Genomic DNA, 23202 nt, shown 5'->3' on the forward strand with positions numbered 1-23202 from the left:
GGCACGGCGTGTGTATCTTCTTATATTCCCCCTCAGTTTTATTGCCTTGTCCTCTGATTGCAAAGAACCCTGGATCAAGATCCAAATCGAAAGAAATATGTTATGAGGAGGAAGCTCGATTGATTTTCCATGACTTCTCTAGTACCCAACTAGACCTCCAGGATGCGCTTCCATTCCGACCTAAGGTTCTCGGAATGGTTGGTGAGCTGAACGCTTTTCTAGAAGCTGCAAAAGGGAAGTGGTTCAGGTTGAATATATAGATATCCACCGAAGAGATCTAAACCCAAGTGTCGACTCTTTTATCTATCTGCTCTCTACTTGAACCCTGGTAAGGCTAAAGACAATGAAAAAAAAAAACTCATAATTATCAGATTTTCTATCTTCACTTATTATTGATGGTTGAAGTACAGAGCTGCGAGTTCTTGTGTCATTTTTTCCCCCATTTCTTTATTGATGGTTGAAGTATAGAGTCGCGAGTTTTTCTGGTGCCATTTTATTGTTTGATTAAGAGTGAGTCTTGGTGTCACGAGCATCTATATGGTAGAACAAAATTACAGGTAATACATGTATGAATGTTTTAAAGAATTGCTCGAATGTTTGACCAAATGGGCCAAACACAATCTAAAACGAGTCTCAGTTGCCATAGAAGACCAGGCCCATCAGCATATGGGCCCAGAACTAATTCAAACAACAGGCCTTGTCTTCGCGACAATGGCACTTTTAGGAAACTGTTATGTGATACATGACAATCAGTTAGCTTACCCAAAAAAAGAATGAAAAATAAAATAAAATAAAATCGGTTAAAGACATCCAAAAGGAGAGGAAACGGAGTGTAATGTAGATGGGCCGGTTTGAAATCTAGAAATTTCCGATTTGATTCTGCGTTCTCTCTATAGTTCGGACTCAGAGATCTAATGGATAGTATTGCATCCCGAGACGACATGTGCAACTTACCGGCCATTTCATCTTTTATCTTTATCTTATATATTGATAGTAATATTAATGGGTGCAGCAGCGCCGGTTGTATATCCGATTAATCAAAAATGTGGAAGCAAGCTTGCCGTCCGTACTCGAGGAAGCTCAGCTGAAAACGGATAACGACGGAGTAATAATTTAATAGAGAAAGCAAAGCATTAATTTTATTTATAACGTCGAGAGTGAAAATAATCGAGTGCGGTCCCATCCAGCACTGGCCGACGGTGGGCTCGACTTTCCCTCTTTTTGCGTTGCGCGTCTCAATCTCTCTCACGACCACCACCTGCACTGCAACGCAGCAAAGCAACAATCAATGAGTTCGGCACCACGTGGTCATTTGCTTTGCTGCAATGACATTTCTGCCCTTCCTAATTTCGTAACTCCCTCTTTTTGTCTTTTGGGCTTCGTTTGGGGGTCGTCGACTCTCTCTAACTTTGTTTGACTCCTTCACACGCACGGAGCGAGAGAGAGTAAAGAATCATAGATAGAGGAGGGAGGAGGAAAGGGACCATTTCGGAGAAGCCGTCTCTGGTTCCGGCGACCGTGAGATTCCGGCTGTATGGCCGACCAGAGCTCCGACGACTGGCTCCCCGCTGGCTGGACTGTTAACTTGCGGGTGAGACCTAGCGGTAAGAAGGATAAGGTAAATTTTTACGACACTGCCATTTTCTCGAACTTTCCTCTCTCTTCCCTCTCTGTAGCTCTGCTTCTTGCTCAGTTAGCTGGATTTTTAGCTCGGCCTGCCGAGATCCTCCGGTATTCCTACGATTAAGTGGCGAAATTGCAAGCTGGGAGTAGTTGTTTGGCGATTTGGTCTTCTCATAGATATTACTGATGGTTAGTATTTGAGGTAATCAATGGAATGTTTATGCAATAGAAGGAGCAGTCCAGCTCGAAGTTTCCGGGTTTTGCAGTTTTTTTTTTCCTTAGTTCTCCTTTGTATCCTATTGTAGGTTACAGGCTGCATATATGTATAGTTCAGTCTCAAGTGCAGCGAATGATCGCCTTAAAAACGTTTCTCCATATCAGGATGGAGATGAAATTCTGTATTATTCTAGAAAGTGAATTCATTTGCGAGCTACGAGCAGAGAGTGCGTACAATTTTATACAAAATCTTTGGTTTTGAGCTTTTGCTTGGGACATGCATGTGTCTGTTTGTCATCCGGACCCCTTACTCTTTTGCAGTAAACTGTACTGATTTTTTCTTCTCTTACACATTCTCAGTATATATATTGTCGCTTGGAATGTAATATGCAGCATTATTTTGCTCCCTCTGGACACAAGTTCTATTCAAAAGCAGAGGTGACGCGTTATCTCAAGACTGTGCCATGCAGTCCTCCCCAGTCGAAAGAGGAGAAAGGCGCCATCGTCGAGGAATCTGCTGAAGATGCTTCTGCCGATGCTGTACAAAAAGACAGTCCTAATCCTCAGGAGAAAGGAAAGCTGGGGCTTGAGCTGTTTTCACAAAATGTTTGTACTCTGTAGCAAAATTTATTTCCGATTATGAATTTGTTTATATGATAATTCAGTGACAGGATCATATGTTGTCAAATAATGCAGCACGGTTCTCCTGAATCTGAGGAGAAGTTTTATAGTGCTGAGGAAACTGCTGAAGACGATTGTGGCAATGCTACACAAAGTGGCTCTCTCAATTCTGAAGATAAAGAAAATGCTAAGCGAGATCAACCTGCAGAAATTGTCTGTTGCTAAATTTCTTTCCCATTATTTCTTCCATTACCATCCAAGTTGAATGACGCAGTTGTCATGCAATTTCAACTTTGTACAGTGTGCCAGAGAGGATAAAGCTCTAGCTGTCGATGAATATGCACAAAATGTTTGTGATTCTCCAATGGACGAGGCAAAATCCAATCTAGAGCAATCCACAGAGAATGTTGGTGCAAAATATCCTTATTGTTTTCTTTTATCAGTGAATTCAAAATTTTGACGTTAAATGTTGTTTGCCACTTGATCATTGTACAGCGCAGTTCTCCTCGATTCAAAGAAGTGAAAAATGTTGATCATGAGGAATCTGCAGATCAGATCTGTGGCAATGCTGCGGAGAATGGGTCTCATCAATCCAAAGAGGAGGAAAAAGACGGAAGAGATGCTTGTGACCATGTCAAACAAGCCTGTTCTTCTAGTCCAAAAGAAAAGAAGAAAACCAGGGCAAAGCAATCTGGAAATGTTTGTAGCAATATCTCTTCTTTCTTCTCCTAATTTAGGTTATACATTTATTATGCTTCTCTAATTAGGTCCGTTTGATAATTCAAGCACTCTAGGTTTCAGTTGAGAGGGGTGTAGCAGAAGGATTGCCTGATGGATGGATCAAGGAAATAAAAGTTACAAAGAAGAAAAATGTTGTCAGAAGAGATCCGGTATTTTGCACCAACTCTACCACTGATGTTATGCTTAAATTTACATTTTGGTGTTTCTACTATGCAGTTCTTGACTTTGAGTTTCACCCAAGTGTCTCTTTTCTATTTTTCCTGTCTACCTTCTAACACCTGAAGGGGGCAGTACCATATCTTATAAACACACTGTTTTTCGCAGTACTACATTGATCCTGTGAGTGGATATATATTCCGCTCAATGAAGGATGCGCTTCGTTACGTTGCCACCGGGGACATAGGGAGGCTCGCGTTTAAGAGAAAGGATAAAGGTGACAGTGATGCAGAGTTGGAGGACGCAAAAAGCTCTGTAAGTGGTTCCTTCTTTTGGGCTTCTGGCGTATTTCTGGTCTGACTACAGTACTTTTCCTTCGTCAGTTCATAGGATTTACTGATTGATATCGAGGTCAGGAAAACTGCTACATGGAGGATCTTGAGGATTTTGGACGTTTATTTATTTTCAGTCTTGATAGGTCTTACTTGTAACCTAAATGCCGTTTGTTTGTCTTGAGCTTGACTACTACTTAATTCTTCACGACTTTGGTAGTTGGTACTTATCCTTGACTTTAGATTTTTTTGGGTCTGAATGTTACATTAGGTTTATGGACTTCTCTGATGTTTCTCTTTTCGCCTGTATCAGTCACCCTCAGCGATCAAAAGTAAAAAATTAGATGAAAATGGAATAATTACTGAGGATCAGAGATCAAAGCGGACGGAACAGCAGAATTTAGATGAAAATGGGACAAGTGCTAAGGATGAGAACTCAATACAGCATGCTGGAGCAACAGATGGACAAGTTCGTGGATCTGCTGATGTAGGAGGAGCCAAACCTGGTACTAAATATAGTTTTGATCAGAATAATGCTACAAGTTATTTTAAATGCATATTTCACGATGCTTCATGTTTTGGCCTTTAAGCCTCCAACAATAGCAGCACAAAAGACCTGCTTCATCACGATTTTGCATCTGGTAAGAGTTCTATTTCCCGTCATGCAGGCGTTTCAGTCCCTGATTTGAGTGGCTCAAACCTTCCGAAGCTGAGGGAGCGAACTGAAGGAAGGAATAATACTGATGGAACCAATTTAACTCCAGCTAATGAAGCTGGGGTCCCTCGAGATGTGTGGCCCTTACAAAAGACAGGAGAGGTGCCTGCTTTAGCTGACAAAGCTGCGGTCCCTAGAGATGAGATGCGCTTAGAGAAGATGGAAGACATGCCTGCTACAGCTGAAGCATCTGGGGTCCCTCAAGATGATCAGCCTCCAAAGCAGTCAGAAAAGACTCCTCCTGCTGCTAATGAATGTGGGGTCCTTCGAGCTGAGCAGTGTCTAGGAGAAGAAGAGACTCCTGAGCCAGCTGATGAAGCTGGGATCCCTCAAGATGAGCAGTGCCTGGAGATGACAGAAGAGGCGGTGGGGAACAAAACGACGCCACAGGGCACACCCAAATCTCGAAAAAGGAAGCTCCTTGACTTGCCTCGTAGGACATCAAGTCGACTTGCTGGTGTTGCAGTTGATCCTAACTTGGAAGTTACAGGAGCTCGAGTACTGCGAACTGCTATTAGAAGGTTGGATGAAGGGGAAGCTAGTGGAGTGAAAAGTGTTAGCCCTGATGCAGTTGATCCTAGCTTGGAAGTAACCAGAACTCGAGCACTGCGAACCCCTACTGGAAGATTGGGTGAAGGGGAAGCTAGTGGAGTGAAAAGTGTTACCACTAACAGTTGCGGTCAACTGCAGCCACTGAGTAAACGCACTAGAAGAGGAAATAAGTTGTCAGACTCAATGACGCGTGTGGGCCCTTCAGAAGCTGTTTTGGAGGAGGATGCCAATAAAGTGGAAACAGACCAAGCAGAAGCTGTTACCACTAGGGGTCGCTGTCAATTACAGCCACAGACTAAACGTGCCAGAAGAGGAAACAAGTTGTTGGACTCAGTGAATTGTGCGGGCCCTTCAGAAGCTGTTTTGCAAGACAATGCTGATAAACTGGAGAGAAACCGAGCAGAAGGTGTTACCGCTACGGATTGCTGTCAACTACAGCCACATACTAAACGCACCAGGAGAGGAAACAAGTTGGCAGAAACAATTACTAGTGTGGCCCCTTCAGAAGCTGTTTTGGAAGAGGATGCCGATAAACATGAGAGAGACCGAGCAGATGACAAGAAGAAAGGTAAAAGCACTCTCTCATCACCCCAGGAGAATATATTTGCTGCCAATCATGCTGAAAAGCCAAGAGCCAATGAAGAGTCGGAGGAGAAGCCCATGTTACCGTTCGAGTTGCCTTCTGGGGATATACTATCAGACCCGTGCATTGAATTCGCTATAAAGACACTCACAGGAATAGATTTTGATACTTCCAAAAACACCCCCAAATCAAGCAATGACAGCAATGTGTCAAGGGATGTAGCTTCCTTGAAAGTGAAGGCTGAGCACATGGAAATTGAGAGAGAGATCAATAAGCAGCAAGCTCCCCCAGATAAAAGTACTTCAAAGGCCTGTAATTATGAAGAGAAGGCAGGATCGGAGATTCCTGGCTCCTCTCTCTCTAACTTGCCGTTTGGAGACTCATGGCAAGACCCGTGTATTGAATTCGCCATAAAAACTCTTACCGGCGCAATTCCTGTGGAGTACGATTTGGACATTCCCGACCTCATGAGACAGCAAATAAGATCGTCCCAGATCCAAGAAAGCTCTGAGGTTGCTCTGTCTAATGTCGGGCTAGACAATTTTTGTCGAACGGATCTGTTGTGGCAGCATTCTGGTGATGCTTCTTCAGATAAGACTGCTCATAGGCAACAAAGCGGGGTAATTCCCATTGCACAGCAACCTGGTAATAATGTAGACTTACACAGGAAGGGGGGAGCTGTTCTGCGACAACACCGCCAAGACCGAGGTAACAAGTACCAAAGATAAAGTTAAGAGCTGTTAGTGGGCTACTTTGTTGTAGGGAAATTAAGAAAATGTACAGCTTTAGAGGGATCGGGGAAGGGATTTTTTATCAATGGGGTATGGCCTCTTTCTTTCTTTCTTCATTTTTTGGGCTTCTACTGCAGTGTTGCTGCCATAAAAGCTGGAAATGAACCCTTTTAGTATCGATGGTGGTGGTGTTGATTCTCTTAGGTAGTCTGACTTTTGTACCGCTGTAGTCTGTAACTATTAATGTATTCAATTATGTCGGTTAGCGGGAGGGTGTCGAAGGGCGATTTAGAATCCCATTTTGAACGTCCCCGATCAAGCCACCCTTAGATTTGAGTTCATCCCCCCCCCCTTTTTTTTTGGTTGTACTGAATGGACATCGGTTTCATGGGAGCTCATCAGTGGAACTTTTCTTTACATGTTCTTATTCGACGCAGTAAAGCTGAGCTGCTATAGGGGAGAGGTTGCTAATCTTCCATTCCTACGAGGAAAATTCTATTGGCACCGTAAGTTAACTTTGTGGTTGAATGTGGTGATAGGATTGATCTCAACTACTGTACTTGGGGGTAATAGTAGAAGTTCCGAATTCTTGGTACTCTTTGGGGATACATGTCCAGACAATTGATGCTGATAATTGGTTCTATACATATCCATCTACCTACCTGTCATTGTTGCAATTTCCCTCATTCATATAATGAGGGGTGGTTCAAACAAATATATATATAAAAACTTGACTCGGAGTGGGCTGAGGAGAGTATGATTCGAATCCTATATTCTCGCAATTGTGATTCATTTTCATTTATTTTTTGTTACATTTTTAATAAATTCATATTACCTATAATATATTTTATTCGACTTTTGAAAAATAAACGAACGAAAATTATAAGTGTGTTTATATTATTATTTCATCATATTAGACAAATAAATTATTAGCGATAAAGTAAATAATAAAATTATAAAATAATACAATAATAAATACGTTGATTAACGTTAAAGTAAATAGTTATATTATAAAATAATATATTAATATATATACGTTTACTTAACAATTAAGTAAATAATATTAATATGTATGTTTATTTTTCTATAAGTTTTACAATGAATGAATTTTCATGAATTTCGTAGTAAAATTGATTGGTAACATATTTGATTAAGCGAATGATTTTCTTGAGTACTATGTATCACATTCTATCCTTTCGGGGTAAATGATCGAATCTATTATGACATAGTCTTTTAGAATTTAGGATAGTATGGGTACATAAGAATTCTATACTACTCACACTTACATTTTAAAATAATAATATTTTACTGAAAAAAATAATAAATTTTAATTTATTTTGTTACATTTACTTAGTTGAAAGCTAAATAATGTATAAATTTCAATTTAGTTTTCATAAATTACAAAAAGTGTTGTTTTTTGCTGCTTATCAAGCATATGTTAACTCTGACATTATTCAATGAGAAGAATTATTAACTTCATTAATTGCTTCAATTTAATTTTTACCGACCACATAACATTAATTTTTAAAATAATTGATCTCATATAATTTTTCCCCATTAACTATCCTATTTAGCTTAAACGCCACAATAAAATTTTTTCATAATAACATTATTAATGACCGTGCGTAGCATGGCCATCACCCTAGTGTGTGTACATGTATATATATATATATACACAACCGAGGGGTGGGGGTGGGGGTGGAAAATCCTAAGAAAAGAATTATTATGGGCCTAAATAGCCCATAAGTGGTTGACAGGTCTTCTACTATTGGGCCGGAGTCATCGTCCTATGAACCCATCCCGGCCCAAAAAGTTTTGCGATCAAGTAAGGGCGGGGAGTTTAGGCGGGAAAAATCAGCAGAAAAGGCTAGTCGGAGCGATTTCTCATTCTGTCCCGCTCTCAGCCTCTCAGGACGCCTTCATCTCATCTGACCTGCTGCCTACATTCATCCTCGGTCTTCACTGGAGGATGCGTTGAGGTTCCTCGAGACGAGAGATCGCGCTCCTACGGGTATAAATCTCTCTCTCTCTCTCTCTCTCTCTCGCTGCTACCTTGACATTCCATCCATTACGATTACAGCCAGAGATTTTTCTGGTTTTCCATACGGAGATGTCACTCAGTGAGCCCTAATCGGTCTGTCTGCCGTGTAATTTCAGCATAGTATATCCCAGAGTTATCATGAAGCTTCTTTTGTAGGCGCTGTTCCGACGTTTATAGTTTAAGTTTCCTTTTTCTAAAAAGAAAAAAAATTAATGTTTTGGTTTAATCCCGACTGTATGGAGCGGCTTTCGTAATTTGTTTAATTTCCCATTTTCCCGCTGTGAGAACCGGAAATTTGGCTAGAAAATCGCATGTTGTTGTATGGGCTATGGGAGAAAGCTGTTCGGAGTATATATGTTTATTTGGATAAGTTTTAGAGGATATTTTTTCAGTTGCAGCCCTGAAATTGCGGAGTGATTTGGCTTGTTTCTCAAGCTAATTGGGATTTCCAGTTCCTCTATTTCTGCTTTGTTTATGGGAATGTCAAATGATGTGGAAATAAGTCTGGCCGCTATATGTTTGGCACCGCTTTCCTAATTGAATAGAGTATTCTAAGATCGAGAATCCTTACGTATGCACATTCTGTGTAGTACCGATACAGTAAAGTCAATGGCAAAGGGTATGCATCCCCTGTGGAGAGCTTCACAATCATTACTATCAGCAAAAAGTTGCGATCCCATTCATAGATTTATGTTGTAAGATTGATAAACTAAAATGTCACTCCATGTTTTTGAGCAAATATTGGGAACGCCTATTCAGACATCGATGTTATGGCTCAGGAAGCAACAAGATTATGCAGATACAGTTGAAGTGCAGTTGTGGAGAAGGAAACTGCCTTGAATGGGCAATTATTGAATTGCAAGGTGTGGTTGAAGTCCAACCGGGCTTCCAGGACCAATTACAGGACCTCGAAATTGGTCGGCTGTGTCGTCCTTCTCAGGTACTTAACTTAGCCTGCACGCTTTGTTTATTAATACTTGCAGCTACGAATTGAATACCTGAGAAACAGATGGTCTGCTTTTACTTTTCACGTACCCATCTTTTGTATTTAGCTTTGTAAGAGTAATACTTGCACGCTTTGTTTATTAATACTAGCAGCTATGCTAATTGGAATTTTCCCCTAATGAGCTATCCCGGATTCCATATCTATTTTGCTTTCATCCTTTTCCTGATACAACTTGTATACTGTGGTGATTATCATGCATTAAGACAATTAGTGGCTGTCTGTACTCTTTAATTAGTTGACCTACTTTTTTTTTCCCCCCCCTTCTCTTGGATTTGTCCAGGACACCTACACTTTTACTGTTGGATATCATGAACTGACTGGATCAAAAGTTCCTCTGAAGAAACCTCTTGTGGTGCTGAAGAAAATAAAACACTTACGCATGGAGGAAAGTAGTGATGTTAATTCGTCCAGTTCTTCCGAGGTAGAGCTTGAAGTTATTGGAATCATCAGGCACCGGATATTGTTCAAGACCAGACCAAAGGCCCTTATATCACGTGAGTACTTTCACATTATGCTGAACATGAAGGTTTTGCCATCACTGCTGCAATGCGCTATAATTGTGCAAGCAATTCAATGGCAAATCGTAATGCTTGTTAGCCATCGAGAGATAATCAGATTAGATTATGATATACATCAAATGTAATTACAAAATGCCGTAATCTAGTATGATAATACCATACAAAATATCAAAGATAATATCTAATCTGATACTCTTTTCATGACATGTCTGCCAATTGCCAACAATAAGATGCATCTGAAGGGGCATATAGATCTTGAAATGATTTGGGACTTGGTGGCTTGGTTATAGTTTAGCACCATTTCTATCCCCGAGTGTGTTACAATGATGGGATTCTGACGTTCTTTAGATTGAAAGAAGCATATGGTGACTATCTCACATCCTCGGTTCTTAGATTTCTTTCACACAATGTGATTCTGAACTTTTAATACTGAAAGACCTGTCTGGCTTCTAGTTCGCATGGTTTGGCATTAATTTTCTTCACACAAGCACAAGTTCAGTCTAAGCTTTTCCATGAACGTCCTAATTCTGAATTAGGAGAGATCGGTTCTTGTTTACATATCTATCGAATGTGTATCTATTGTTGCCTACAATGCCAAGTTATTCTGGGAGCTCCTTAAATCTTCAGCTTTCAGCAATCCTACCACATTCAAGATTTATCCCATTCATTTATTAGACCACGAGGTGCGGCCCAGTTTACTTTGTGGAATACACATGACAATTGACATGCCTTTGGATGAGCTTTTAGGATGCCATACATATCGTGATAGAAGCTTCCCTTGAGCAGTGGGAAGTTATATGACCTGTTTAACCCTTGCAGTCGGATCATCAGATCTCAACAAAAAAGCTCTGTTCTCCTAGCTCTCAGTATTGGACGATAATAATCCTTTTTCCATGTTCTGCTGTTCTTTTGGTTCAGCATGTCACTAAAACTCAGCCCGCATAATGGCTCTTATGTTTCAGGACCGCCGCCAGTTGTGAAGGAAAGAAACCATGCAGAGGGATCGGTTGCATCAGGTTAACCATGAAGCTTTGAGCCTCTGAGCGGGAGGAGAAAAAAAAAATCATGACGCTGCAAGCTTGTTGCTCTGCAAAGTTTGTGTGTATCATCATGAACTGCCTATAGTCCAGCGATCAAATTTGTGCTAAAACCTTGTTCTGTCGAGTAAGAGAGGTAACCTGGATTTATCCCTGAGTTTTGAGGAAACAACAGGGCAAGCAACTTGAATTTCATGCTCTCTCTCTCTCTCGCCCTTGCTGGGCCATGATAAGCCGTACACCTGTCATGCATTCAAGGACCATCCAATGGGCCTTTGTTGTCGTCTCAAAGGAAACGGAAACCACAACCATTGAGCAGATTCTATTGATAGAAGAAGATAGGCGGCAAATTAAGGCCGAAGAAATACAGAGAAAGAGGGGGGAAAAAAATTTTTGACTTCATCAAATCACAATGAGAAATCTACGATATGACGAACCTCTAAATGCAAAAATGCTAAAAATGGAATTCTTTATTAAAAATAATAATTACTAAGCAGGACTTGCTCCTGCACGTGTGCTCAACATCTCGGTTCTCTTGCTTCTCTCCATGACTTCCACCAGCCACTCTACACTCTCTCTAATCCCCAGCCTGCCATTTTATGAGACAGTGAAAGCCACCATGATCAAGGTTATTCACCAATTTCAACACACACACACTCCATGCATTAGTGCAGCAGCTCAAAATTTTTAATAATCACACAGTCGGCACAACAATCCATTGGAAACTCATAACATAACCAACAATGCCAGTTATTCTTCGAACAGGTGCCTTTCAGCGCACATCACCAGGATAAGAAGTTGAATCATGCCAGCAAAGTTTATTAAGGGACCATTTGCTTACCCGTCATAGGCTGAAACAGCTTCATACATGGAAACCCTTTCATCCAACTTCTTCAAATCTAGGTAACGAGCAAGTTCTTCTGTTGATACAGCTTCAGGAAGATCCTGCAGTAACGAGGTAAAATGTAGGTCCCAGTCATCTCTCTCGCATCTAAGATAAACACGAATTATGGCAACCAGAGAGAAAGACCAATGGTTGATCCTGATCATAACCATGGAAGGCTACAAACCTATGACACAAAAGTGATTGAGGTACAAATTCTATTCAATAGAATAACATTACCTTGATAGGAAGTGAAAAGAATATCCTATTGTCAAACTAGTAATGTAATGTAGTATCCTATGCTGGTTAACCTAATCATTACAAGTGTATTTTCCTGGCTGAAACCATATTATCACCATACTTCTGACGGAAATTGGGCTTGCTTAGAAAATTGAGTTTGTGACACAGCAAAAATTTGGCCATGTTAATTATTTAAAGTACGGAGGCAGAAAAAGGTTTGGACAGAAAGGTTCTTATTTAAAATTAGCAGCAGTTTATTACACAGAGGTGCACCTGCTTGTTTGCTAATATCAAAACTGGAGCTCCTTGCAATTCATCATTCCGGAGGACCTTTTCTGATAGACAAACACACAAGTCAGAATACTTCAGCAATAAGAAGTGCCACCACTTTCCAGCACATTATGTCATCATAAGTTACCTAACGCAGATTTTGAATCTTCAAAACGCGACGGACATGCAGCATCAATCACAAATACCACCGCATGGGCCTCTTCGTAATATTTCTCCCATATTGAACGAAGACCAGGCTGAAGGAGATGGGTTTTATATTAGTGAATGACAAGCAGCCATCCTGCTGGCTCCAGTTACATCAGCGAAGACAAAATGACAATAGAAATAATAATCCCAATGGATTGACATGGCGAGTTTTCCAGCAAAATAATTATCACTGGCAAAAACTCATCCAGACCGTCTGTTTGTAATGCCTCAGATCAAGAAAGAAAGAAAGATATGATAAGCCAGTCCATCATTCAAGTATGTTTATTTGTTGTTGTCCTAGCGATTTTATTTATAACTGCAAATTACATTATGTCATCTTAAATAATTACCTAAGTCATACATTAGAAGTTGCACATCTTTGCTAAAAAATCTAACTATGTCAGCCAATTTTGTGAATCACTGCACTTTTCCATGTGTTGGATACTATCAGAAGAGTTACAGTTGGAAGGGGTGCCATGTTTGAAGACTGGATTCAATGTGTAATGGAATTGAAAAGAAAATGGAACTTATACTAGTGAGAAGTGCAGCAGAACAACTCAACCATGTGCGGAACACAAAGTGTCAATATTCCTACTTTAGCATACCTGGCCTCCTAGATCCCAGAACACCAGCTTCGCATTGGGCAATGCAACTCGACCGATATTCAGTCCGACAGTGGGAACAATTCGATCAGGAGGAAGCCCTTCCAAGTTTGAGTATATAGATTTCAATTTCTCCAACAAGGTCTAATGATGAATGAAAGTATAGTATCAATAACAAAATTAGAACAAAAATGTGAACCGATAAATATAAACCAGGGAAATTAACTATTAAATAAGTATCGCCAGAAAACAAAAAACAATACTTAATGAAGATAAGAAAGCAAATTACCGTTTTTCCCGATTTGTCTATCCCAAGAATGAGTATATGAAACTCCGTCTTACTAAACATATACTTCCAAAGTCCATAGAACAAGGAGAACATTTCCTCAGCCTAGCTTTACACAGTCGTTTTTCTCTCTAGATCCTCGAAAGTGAAAAGGATGTAGCTCATTGTCTCATAACTCTTCCTGAACACAGCAGTAGAGCGGCAAATTTTATGTCATGCACAAACCGAGCAGAAAACTTGTAGTATGGCAGAACTATGACTAAAGAGATACGAAACTTGGGAGATTTTCCCACTCTGTAGCATAGATACACGAGACATTCCTTAAATTCCTGATCTGAGGGAGAATAAAGTTCCGGCGTTTATCGCAATTAATGAAAATCTCACACGGAGGAGCTCATTCAAGAGGAGAATGGAACGGCAATGAAAACAACAATTCAGCATCAAGTTCTAGAAATCGAAACAGCAGATGCGAAATCACAAACAGAATTTGCTACACGCGGAATTCGAGCTCGAAATCACGCACGCGTCGAAACAAAATTCCATATGATCAGCACGAGCACAACACGGAAACACCAGATCGGGACAACCGAAAATGAAAACGTGGAAAAAGTCTCCGCGGCTCGGGAAGAGCAGAATCAGATCAATGAAACGAGAGAAGCAGGAACAGAAGAAATCATCAATTGACATTGACGAGCTCAGATAAAGAGAAGGATTCGTACTCGGGACTATCATCACCGATCCTGCAAATCAGGGGAGGGAGAGCTCCAGCAGAAGAGCTATTGCATATTATTATTATTATTATTATTATTATTATTATGTGTTTCTTTCTATTCTATTCTTCTGAGCTATAATAATGAAATCGATTGAATTTTTTCTGATCATTATTATTACGATTCCGCCTAATTCCGCTAGTGCCGCGTGATTTTCCTATTTTGCCCCCGAGTGGCGGTCTTCTTCGGAAATGGACCAGATCTTGCCATGTAAGCCGAGTAGCTCGAGACGACCCGATTTGAAAAATCATATATGATATATGTAAAATAATATATTATTATTATTATTATTATTATTATATAGTTCGATAAATAAATTCATGTATGGTTCTATCAAAAAAAGCATATAATATCTAGAGATCAATTCCACTTCTTTTTTTAACATTCAACAACACAGTCATTACTATTTTATTTTTCTCCAATTTTATAATAATTCTCATTGCACATTTTTTCCTGATCATTATTACAATTAACTTTTTAATATTAAATTTCATCATCCCACTCAATTTTCTATCAATTCAACGATATAATTATTATTTTTTCTTTTTTCTTCTTATTTAATAATAAATTTACATACATACTTTTCCTAATCATCATTATAACCTCATTTAAATATAAATAAATATATATATATGTATATTTGGAATGGAGTTAAGTTTAATTTCACTTCATTATAGTTGGAGACATGATTTCAGGCTCCAACCCGATGCAGCCTTGAGGGCCTAGCGACCAAGGCGAGGCCCAACGGGGCCCAATCCGATCATTCACGAGTCATGTTCAATTCTCCTAGCGAGGCCCACTCGCAAGGGTCTGTTAGTATGAGTTATAATAGGGAATTTTCCATGATTACGAGACACGTTTCTTAATATGTCGAAGTATATGATAGGAAAATATACCGAATATCTTGTCATAGTGGTAACTATAAATGCATGCACTTTACATATTTCTAGGGTTGATTAATAATTCACAAAATTTTTCCATATTTACGGCTCACACTGACTTAAGCCTTGGAGAAGGAAATAAGGCACCATCCCCGATCTCCCCTCTGTGCAGGTGTTCGAGACTAAACGTAGGCTGTGAATAAAGTCTTTTCATCGATAAAACGTGTGGGTTATTAGTGATTTGGATTCGAATTTCATTGTCCAAACAATTACCAAACGCAACATAAAATACTCAAATACGATAAAAAAGAAGTAACTCTTTCTTAATCCAAGTAAAATTATGAACTGCTCTTTTTTTTCCATGAATAAATTACGAGATACTCTAGGTAAATGGATTAGAGTTATTTTGATCCAATTATAAGATACTTTGATCGCTTATTTTCTTTTGATTTCCCCTTCCTAATGGAGGAGAAAAGGGTCGAAGTGGAAAGTCACCATGAATGATTCCGATGAATAAAGATAGACAAACTAGCGGTGGTGATCACAACGATACCAGAATCGGTAAAATTGGCATTTCCGATCCATCCGAGGGTATGTTGGGAATTCAACCTCTAGCTAACGCCAAGCAACGGAGGAAAAAGTTTCGGGGAGAGGAGAGAGAGAGGGAAGCGTAAACATCATTTACACGTCAGAGCGCAAAGAAAAAGAGCTCGCCGGTCTGTTCTTTACCGAAGAAGAAGAAACAAGAAAGTCTGCACTCGTCGCCTCTCCTCTCCTCGCCGCCCCTCAGCTCGCAGCTTGTAACCCGCTCTTCCTCTTCCTGCTTTAGTTTTCATAGTTGCACAGGTTCTGCTACGTAGCTCAACTTTCTTGCTATGTTGTTCTGATTGATCTTTTGGTTTCTGTTCCTCACGATGCTGCGCTTCAATCTGCTTAAAAATTGAAGTTTGGAGCTTTTTCCTAGCTTCTATACTGCTTGATAGCTTAATCTAGGTTCTTTTCAGTTATCTAGGGCGATTCTTCTATGTACATCACTTGCTGATATATTTGGAGACGCGTTTTTTGCTTGATTAGGATTAGCTATACATAGGTTTAGCTCTTCGTTGCTGCTAGGGAAATCGGGGATAATGGAGGAAAAATAAGCCTTTCTAGAAATAGAATATCCGTGTAAAATAGATTATCCTTTCTTATGTTAAGACTGGTGAACATATGTCTCCGAGGCCTTGGCTTTTTGATGGATGCCTGCTTTGCCCTGCGACTTTCGATGAAGTGGTAGAAGAAAAATACTGCATTTAATTGGTGATAATTTCTGCAGTATATATCCTTTTCCATATAATGGCCTATCAAATCTATCGGGCAATGAACATGCAATTGTGTTGCCAAAAAAATAACGATGCCATTGTAAGCAGAACGACATTTTTCTTTTTTTGTAAACTTGCTGTCCTTCTATGATCAGTTTGTAGCTCGTCGCTGTACTTCATTTTCTTGTTCAGGTGAAAACAAGCTCACACTTAGTAAAGCAAATTCTCGGGAAGCTCACTCTTCAAATCAATGACGTAAGTGTTGCGTGTTCTTTATATCATGTTTCAATTGTTTTCCTGCTATGAAATTACTATTAAGGAGCTGTTAGTTGTGCTGAGAGTTCATCCCACGCGGAAAAATAGAATAGAAAACCATGGGTTTATGTGAGACTGGGTACCACAACCTATTAGCTAGAGCTTTTGGATTGGAGATAGACCCAATCGCTTATAGGCCCAGCGGAATTTTATACGGTATCAAAGTGGGTTATGCTTCTACGCGCCCGTATGGGCTCATTTCACGCCAAGTCTCTTGCCGACTTCTAATAATTGAGCGTCTCCTCTCTGGCCCAAGTGTGGCATGTCAATTGTCGTCCCCCCTCCCCCCTGAGCATGGAAGTCTAGTCTCACACGTTGCCACACGAGGGTGGGTGTTAAGAGTTAAATCCCATTTGGAAAAATAGAATTGAAAACCATGGATTTATATGAGATTGGATACCACAACTTAGTAGCTCGTATTTTTAGATTAGAGATGAGCCCAATCGCTTATAGGCTTAGTTGAATTTTACAAGTTGAATAAGGATATCTAAGTTATTCTCGATAAAAAGGTTGGATCCACTGAGATGGTTGTTACGTAGTTTAAATGGCTTTAGATGTGCTGGTCTGCTGCCCTGATGGTTCTAGCACCATTACTTATGCTTAACTGCTAGTGAATTGTGAATCTTTCTTCAGACAAGTGAACTGACACCACTTCTGGTGGACGTTCAACATCCAGCTTATGATCAGTATGATCATTAATTGCTGACTTTTACTGTTTAATTCTGCAGTTTGTGGTTGGTTTCTTCGTCTATGTCTGCATATAATTACTTGGTTTTTGGATAGTATATGGACTCGCTGATTCAGCAATTATGCAGGGGTAAGAAGGGCCGTGTACGATGGGATGAGGATAACCTTGGTGAAATTGAATCCAACAAACCTGTTAGGCAGAAAATTACAGAGCCCAAGACACCCTATCATCCAATGATTGATGATGATGGTATGCCATTTTCATCTTTTCTTGACAGCCGCTCCTTGAATGATTACCTGGAAAATGTTAAGTTTGACACTGGCTAACAGTGAGAGTTGGCGATCATTAGATTATTTCAAACTAGGTACTCTCAGCTGCTGAATGTTCCTTTCAAATTGCTATTACATGCTCTATTCTTTGTCAAGTGTAACTAACTTTGAAACTCCTCGTGTCATGATGGAAGATTTTGCTAAGCAATCGCTGATTTGTTCTGTAGGTTCTGTGTCTCCAAGACGTAGTCACTTTGATGATTGTGTTGATCAGCATGCAGAAGCTATACAGTCTGCTCTAAATAATGTGGGTTATGAAGAAGGCTCTTCGAGTGAAAAAATGGGTCCAGAGTCTGGTGATTGGGCGTCATCTGAGGATGAGGCTGATGCTATGGGACCCTATTATGAAGGTTGTACAGAAATCTAATCGGTTTCTTCGTCATGGCCTTTCCATTTAGTGTTTACTTAGGGGCTATTTATATTCAGATTAAGCCAAAGCATAGTCATTATGGGCTACACTGGAAAAGGGCTTTGGAACTGACCAGTCCGGTTGAGATTGAAAAATATCATCTTATCTTTAACTTTCTGATTGGTAGTGATATCTCTTTCTGTGATGCCTCCAGATTCTGAAACAGATAGTAGTGGGATGAGCTTTAGAGAGCAGAGAAAAGCACACTACGATGAGTTTCTGAAAGTGAGAGAGCTCCGGCAAAAGGGTTCTTTGATTGAGGATGAAGACGATGATGATGCTGAGATGGATAAGGATGATAGCTTGCAAGATTCTTCTTCATCTTTGAGTGCTGGGGTGAAAGACATAGAAATCGAGGAAGGCAGACCAAATGGAGCGGGGAAACCATGAAACCCGACCTAAGACGAGTGTGACTACTGATTGTGTCATCTCTCCTCTGTAGTTTCCATAGACTTTGTTGTGAAAAGTAACTGTATGACCATCCGATCCCTGTCTCATTCCTAATTCTTAGTGATGAAACAAAAAGATTCTACTGTGACTCTCGGCGTTGTTTGCTTGTAAATAGCCTCCTCGATTTGGACCCATGTGGACTATTCGAGGTCGGGGAAGCTATTGCATCATGTGTTATCTGCTTTCCCTTGTTCAACAGTTTTGAGATGAATGTAAAAACTAAAAACTGGGGAGGTATCCAGATTCTCATTCAGCTCATTATCAAAGACTATCGCTGCAAATGCAGGTGTGATTTACTTTTAACCAAGGACCTGACTGATGTCTGGCAACGAGTGAAGTGTTATCATCGGTAACTATTGTCCCAACAAAAGCTGGACGTCATGTTTCGAATATGTGCACTAATTCGACTCTGAACTGTCGTCCTGACCCAGGTGATGATGTATTATTCCTTGGTCGGTCCCTACAAGCGCAAAGTTCCAATGAACTCCCCTCCCTTTAAGTCTAGCTTACAACTACAGGAGGGAGAATCGCCATCGCCATCACCATGAAAGATGAACCTTACATCAGCAGATTCTTCGATGTTTCTCGGTTGTTACTTTTTCCCATACCGTGAAGAGGATCTCTACGCTTTTTGCTTGGGCAAGATATCTCATTCCCAAAAACAGCACAAGCCTCCAGATATTTTTAACCCCTTTCCTCTCACAAGTCACAGGTGTACACCAGCACCCCAGCATCTATACATACATACATACAATATATTCAAATCCTATTGAATCCTTCAACTTTATGAACCTTGTGCCAGTGTTAAAATCTTGCTTCGTTGTTTTTGTCAGACTTTGCGTGCACTTAGGCATCAGTATATATCACAATACGATAGCATGAACACGATGCCAAGGCACGTTCATTCTTCAACCAACAAAGATTAGAAAGATATAGAGAGTTTAGTATGTAACGCCCGCATTGATTACCTCTGCAATATACACAACATTAAACCGGAATCCAATTTTACTATCAGATAATGACTTTTTCAAAGAAAACTGCAACACTTCGAGATATGAAAATGCACTTCTACTGCGAAAAAAAGGTACTAGTGCTACGGGTGTCTTTAATTTGCATTAAAGCCGTGTCGCGCGCTGTTCCCGCTCGTTTCATGTTTTTCTAAGAAAAATCTTCTTTATCATCATTCAATCTCTCGTTTTTTTTTTTTGTTTTGTTTTTAAATAAATTTTCTTCTTTAGCTACATATGCAATTTAGGGATGGCAACGGGTTTTACCCATTTGGTCACGGGAAGGGTTTAGGGATTTGAGTTCCAAACCCTATAGGGTTTGGAAAGAGTTTAAGATTTTACTTTACCCATCACAAACCCGTTAAACGTAAATTTACTAAATTACCCTCCTTATTACTCATATTTACAAAATGGCATTTATTATTTTCTTGAAATCCCTTTATTATAATTGTAATTTCTAGTATTTGTAATACTCATTTAGTGTTATGAACTTGAAGGTGCTGTGATTTATTATTTTTGAACATATTATGAACTTATAAGTATTGTAGTTCATTTTTCTGGAACATGTTATGAACTTATAAGAGTTGTAATTTATTTTCTTTCGTATAATTATATGTTTGGAATTTATATTTTGTATTTGAATACTTTTTGATATATTTTCTATAAATTAGATACTATGATAAGTTCATATAAACTTTTTCTCGCAAACTGATTAACGGACGGAAAATATGTTTCCAGTGAGTTTTTGTTAATTTAGTGGGAATGGTTTGAGAATTTTCCTTTAAAATCTTAACGGGTTTGGGAATGATTTAAGATTGACTTTTTTTAAGGGGGTATGAATATGGAATGGATATAGCCATCTCAAACCCTCCCCAGTGTCATTCCTAACATACATAAAAGACATGCAAAGAGTGAGAATGAGATTTTTTTTTGTGTGAACCTTGGTATCCGGAAGCCACAATTGGACTCCGGCTAATCCAATTGAGCTGGATCGGCCTACTGAGGGATAAAACTCTCACAGCGTGAATTTCTGCATTTACAAGAATTTGAAATTGAAATTTTATTTGAGCGGAATAAGCGCCGAACCGCTTGCGGTTAGAATGGAACAACATAAATGATATCATCCTTTCTTTAGCTCGTTCAATCAAAAAGCTCGCTTGTGAAAGTGAAATTCGAATTTAGATTGAGTAATGAAATTGGTGCGTACAAATCTAAAATCCAAAATCTTCATATATAATTTAGTTAATTATCGCATGTGTATATGTGATCATTGCAATATATGTATTTCCCACATATGTTAAATACTCCAAATAATACGAGTCTAACGGGGTAACTCGAAGTTAGAGCGGAAGCACGTGAAAAAAACCAAAATTCTGAGGTGTATAGTACTTCTTCCTCAGCACATCTTCATATATATATATATATATATGTGTGTGTGTGTATATAAGACGGTGCCACCCACCTCCCCCTAAAAAATATTCATCCTCGATTTAACAAACCCTCGGCCTCCTTCATGCACTTTCTTCAGGGTTCCCACTACACCACCAGCCGGTTGAAGGACCATTACTGACAGCGGCAGCCGCGATCGACCTGATTGATCATGGACATGAGTCGACAGCGGTGCGGGTCATCTTCCTCATGGACTAACGAGAAGCACCTCCGGTACCTCAACTCAGTGGAGGCTTCGTTTGTCCGTACGATGCTCGACGGCAACAGTGGCGGCATCGGCCATCTCCGCCTCGACAGATACATGCCGGACAGCTCTGAATCGACTCGGGACTTGAAGGTCCAGAGAAAGAAGAAACTCCACGCAACAGGTGAGAACATAATTCTCGCACTTCCATACCATCTAGCTACGAAGGAAAAGATCCGGTCCCCCAACCCACCAACGAAGAAGAAGGGAAATAAAAAAAAAAAAAAAATGTTCTCAACGACGAAACGGTTTCAGATCTCGTAAGTCTTGTCGTTCGATCGTATGAAAAGGAAACTGATCAGGGTCTGCTTTCTAATGATCCTGAAAGATAGATTAAAGTGCGAAAGAACCCTCGACTCGGGTTCATCTTCGAGATGCGGCAATGTGGCTGAGGTGTTTCATTTTAATTTTAACATGTTGGCCATCGGGCTGGGAGAGAACTGCAGTTTACTTCGAACATTATGCTGCTCCGACTTCTGTATGCAAGTCTTTCTAGTTTTAATTTTGTATTCTTCTATCGAGCGGAGGCGAAAAGTATACATCAACGTAGCTAGCTAGCTAGCATATACTATTAGCCAAACAGAGAAAATGTAGCGTCTAGTAAGTTCTGTGACATCTAGAATGACATCTTTACTCATACGTGGTGCACTTAACCGCGTCATCAAATATTATGTTATCACTTTAGCATTCAGTAAAATATATGACATGCATAACCGACTTGCTATATATTTACACTACGGGATAGTTAGTTAAGTAAAATAATTAACTCGAATTTGGGAATCGGGGTATGTGCTTACGACACGCTTGAGCTGCTGACCAAACAGACCAGAAGAGAACACATGAAGGGAATTAATCTGTGAAATGTCGAATATATGCCTCAGATATTTTCGAAGGAAAAGTTTGACTTTATGAGCGTTATTTCTTCAACTGCCTTTGACTCAGACTCCTGATATTTTTTTTTTCTTTACAAGGTGTAGTGGGCCCACCTGCCAGAATCAACGGCGCGGCTGACAAGAAACAAAGGAGACTCTCATCTCCGCCGTCCCGCCATTGCTCTCATGATCAGGTTAGTATATTATTTTCTTTTCTTTTTTACCAAAAAAATTATTTATGGATAAATATCTTACTCATAATAACGCCGATGTCATAATCACCAGCTAATTGAATCTTCAATTGTTAGGATATCAAGAGATCATCCCACGCTTATCCACATATATATATATATATATATATATATACCATTAATTCGGTGAGTATTAGATAGTCATGTGACTATATAAGATTCAATCAACGACCGGGGCACATGTAAAGGTATAGAGACGAGTGTTATGGACTATATGTTAGTTGGTGATTAAATTTTACACAGTCCCGTGGTTATTGAAAAATTTTCTCAATTTTATTCTGATAAGAGACATTACATATACCATCAATCACATTAATGCAATAGGAAACACGCACTACATCACAATCAATCATGGTCTTCGTAAATGAGTATTCTTTTCCGTAGGCTCTTTAAATAAAATTCTTATCAGCGTGTGTCCACACACACACACACACACACACACATATATGTATATATATGTTGTTTTATTTATTTACAGGTGATACCACAGCTTATCAGCAACGAAGCGGCTGATGAGAAGCACGACGACACAACTGACACGAGTGTGGAGGGACCTGCAGGAACCCATGCACGAGCTACTGCTGCTGATAGCAACTGATGATCAAATTCTCTATCGCTCGTCTCTCGTGAACAAATTATGTTTCTTTCCTTCTAGTTCTAGCTACCTTCTGTATTGTGTCGGTTTCTTTCATTTATTTATTTTTATTTAGCTTTTCTCTCTCTCTCGCTCTCTTTTTTAATTTGCTTTTCTCTTTGTTTTCCTGTTGCTTGTTCATTGAGCTAATTATGTATGTATCAGTATGCGCTCGCGAGCGGGTGTGTAGAAGAGCTGAGCAACCATATTATAAAGCATTTCCTAATTATAATTTATAGCAA

General features: G+C 39.6%; 5 protein-coding genes across 11 annotated transcripts; 4 read left to right on the forward strand and 1 right to left on the reverse strand.

Annotated features, from left to right (window-relative positions):
- The first annotated feature begins 1389 nt into the window (after positions 1–1389).
- Positions 1390–6911, forward strand: LOC116194073 (methyl-CpG-binding domain-containing protein 13). Of its 2 annotated transcripts, none has more exons than XM_031522787.1 (9): positions 1390–1618; positions 2200–2445; positions 2536–2673; positions 2762–2866; positions 2956–3159; positions 3255–3350; positions 3526–3672; positions 4003–4195; positions 4358–6911. In XM_031522787.1, exons 1-9 carry the CDS (start codon positions 1535–1537, stop codon positions 6265–6267), a joined length of 3123 nt encoding a protein of 1040 aa, XP_031378647.1. In that variant the 5' UTR covers positions 1390–1534; the 3' UTR covers positions 6268–6911. The 2 variants fall into 2 exon arrangements, with proteins under 2 accessions (XP_031378647.1, XP_031378648.1); XM_031522788.1 differs by having other exon boundaries at positions 1391–1618; positions 2233–2445.
- A 1214-nt stretch (positions 6912–8125) lies between these two features.
- LOC116197797 (chromosome transmission fidelity protein 8 homolog) lies at positions 8126–11072 on the forward strand. Its single transcript, XM_031528047.1, has 4 exons — positions 8126–8281; positions 9091–9251; positions 9598–9811; positions 10798–11072. Exons 2-4 carry the CDS (start codon positions 9105–9107, stop codon positions 10854–10856), a joined length of 420 nt encoding a protein of 139 aa, XP_031383907.1. The 5' UTR covers positions 8126–8281; positions 9091–9104; the 3' UTR covers positions 10857–11072.
- A 92-nt stretch (positions 11073–11164) lies between these two features.
- LOC116197796 (ADP-ribosylation factor-related protein 1) lies at positions 11165–14218 on the reverse strand. Its single transcript, XM_031528046.1, has 7 exons — positions 14080–14218; positions 13364–13541; positions 13078–13218; positions 12414–12522; positions 12269–12330; positions 11714–11817; positions 11165–11461 (listed from the first exon to the last, which is right to left on the reverse strand). Exons 2-7 carry the CDS (start codon positions 13454–13456, stop codon positions 11362–11364), a joined length of 609 nt encoding a protein of 202 aa, XP_031383906.1. The 5' UTR covers positions 13457–13541; positions 14080–14218; the 3' UTR covers positions 11165–11361.
- A 1441-nt stretch (positions 14219–15659) lies between these two features.
- LOC116196867 (protein phosphatase inhibitor 2) lies at positions 15660–18774 on the forward strand. Of its 3 annotated transcripts, none has more exons than XM_031526780.1 (5): positions 15660–15811; positions 16505–16567; positions 17443–17564; positions 17812–17994; positions 18208–18774. In XM_031526780.1, exons 2-5 carry the CDS (start codon positions 16563–16565, stop codon positions 18441–18443), a joined length of 546 nt encoding a protein of 181 aa, XP_031382640.1. In that variant the 5' UTR covers positions 15660–15811; positions 16505–16562; the 3' UTR covers positions 18444–18774. The 3 variants fall into 3 exon arrangements, with proteins under 3 accessions (XP_031382640.1, XP_031382642.1, XP_031382641.1); XM_031526782.1 differs by having other exon boundaries at positions 15691–15811; positions 16475–16567; XM_031526781.1 differs by having other exon boundaries at positions 15696–15857.
- A 2153-nt stretch (positions 18775–20927) lies between these two features.
- On the forward strand, positions 20928–23202 carry LOC116195265. 4 transcript variants are annotated; one of them, XM_031524329.1, is made up of 3 exons: positions 20928–21327; positions 22181–22269; positions 22817–23202. In XM_031524329.1, exons 1-3 carry the CDS (start codon positions 21111–21113, stop codon positions 22922–22924), a joined length of 414 nt encoding a protein of 137 aa, XP_031380189.1. In that variant the 5' UTR covers positions 20928–21110; the 3' UTR covers positions 22925–23202. The 4 variants fall into 4 exon arrangements, with proteins under 4 accessions (XP_031380189.1, XP_031380187.1, XP_031380188.1 ...); XM_031524327.1 differs by having other exon boundaries at positions 20935–21327; positions 22805–23202; XM_031524328.1 differs by having other exon boundaries at positions 20936–21327; positions 22175–22269.

The sequence above is a fragment of the Punica granatum genome, chromosome 2 (assembly GCF_007655135.1).
Source record: "Punica granatum isolate Tunisia-2019 chromosome 2, ASM765513v2, whole genome shotgun sequence".
NCBI lineage: Eukaryota > Viridiplantae > Streptophyta > Magnoliopsida > Myrtales > Lythraceae > Punica > Punica granatum.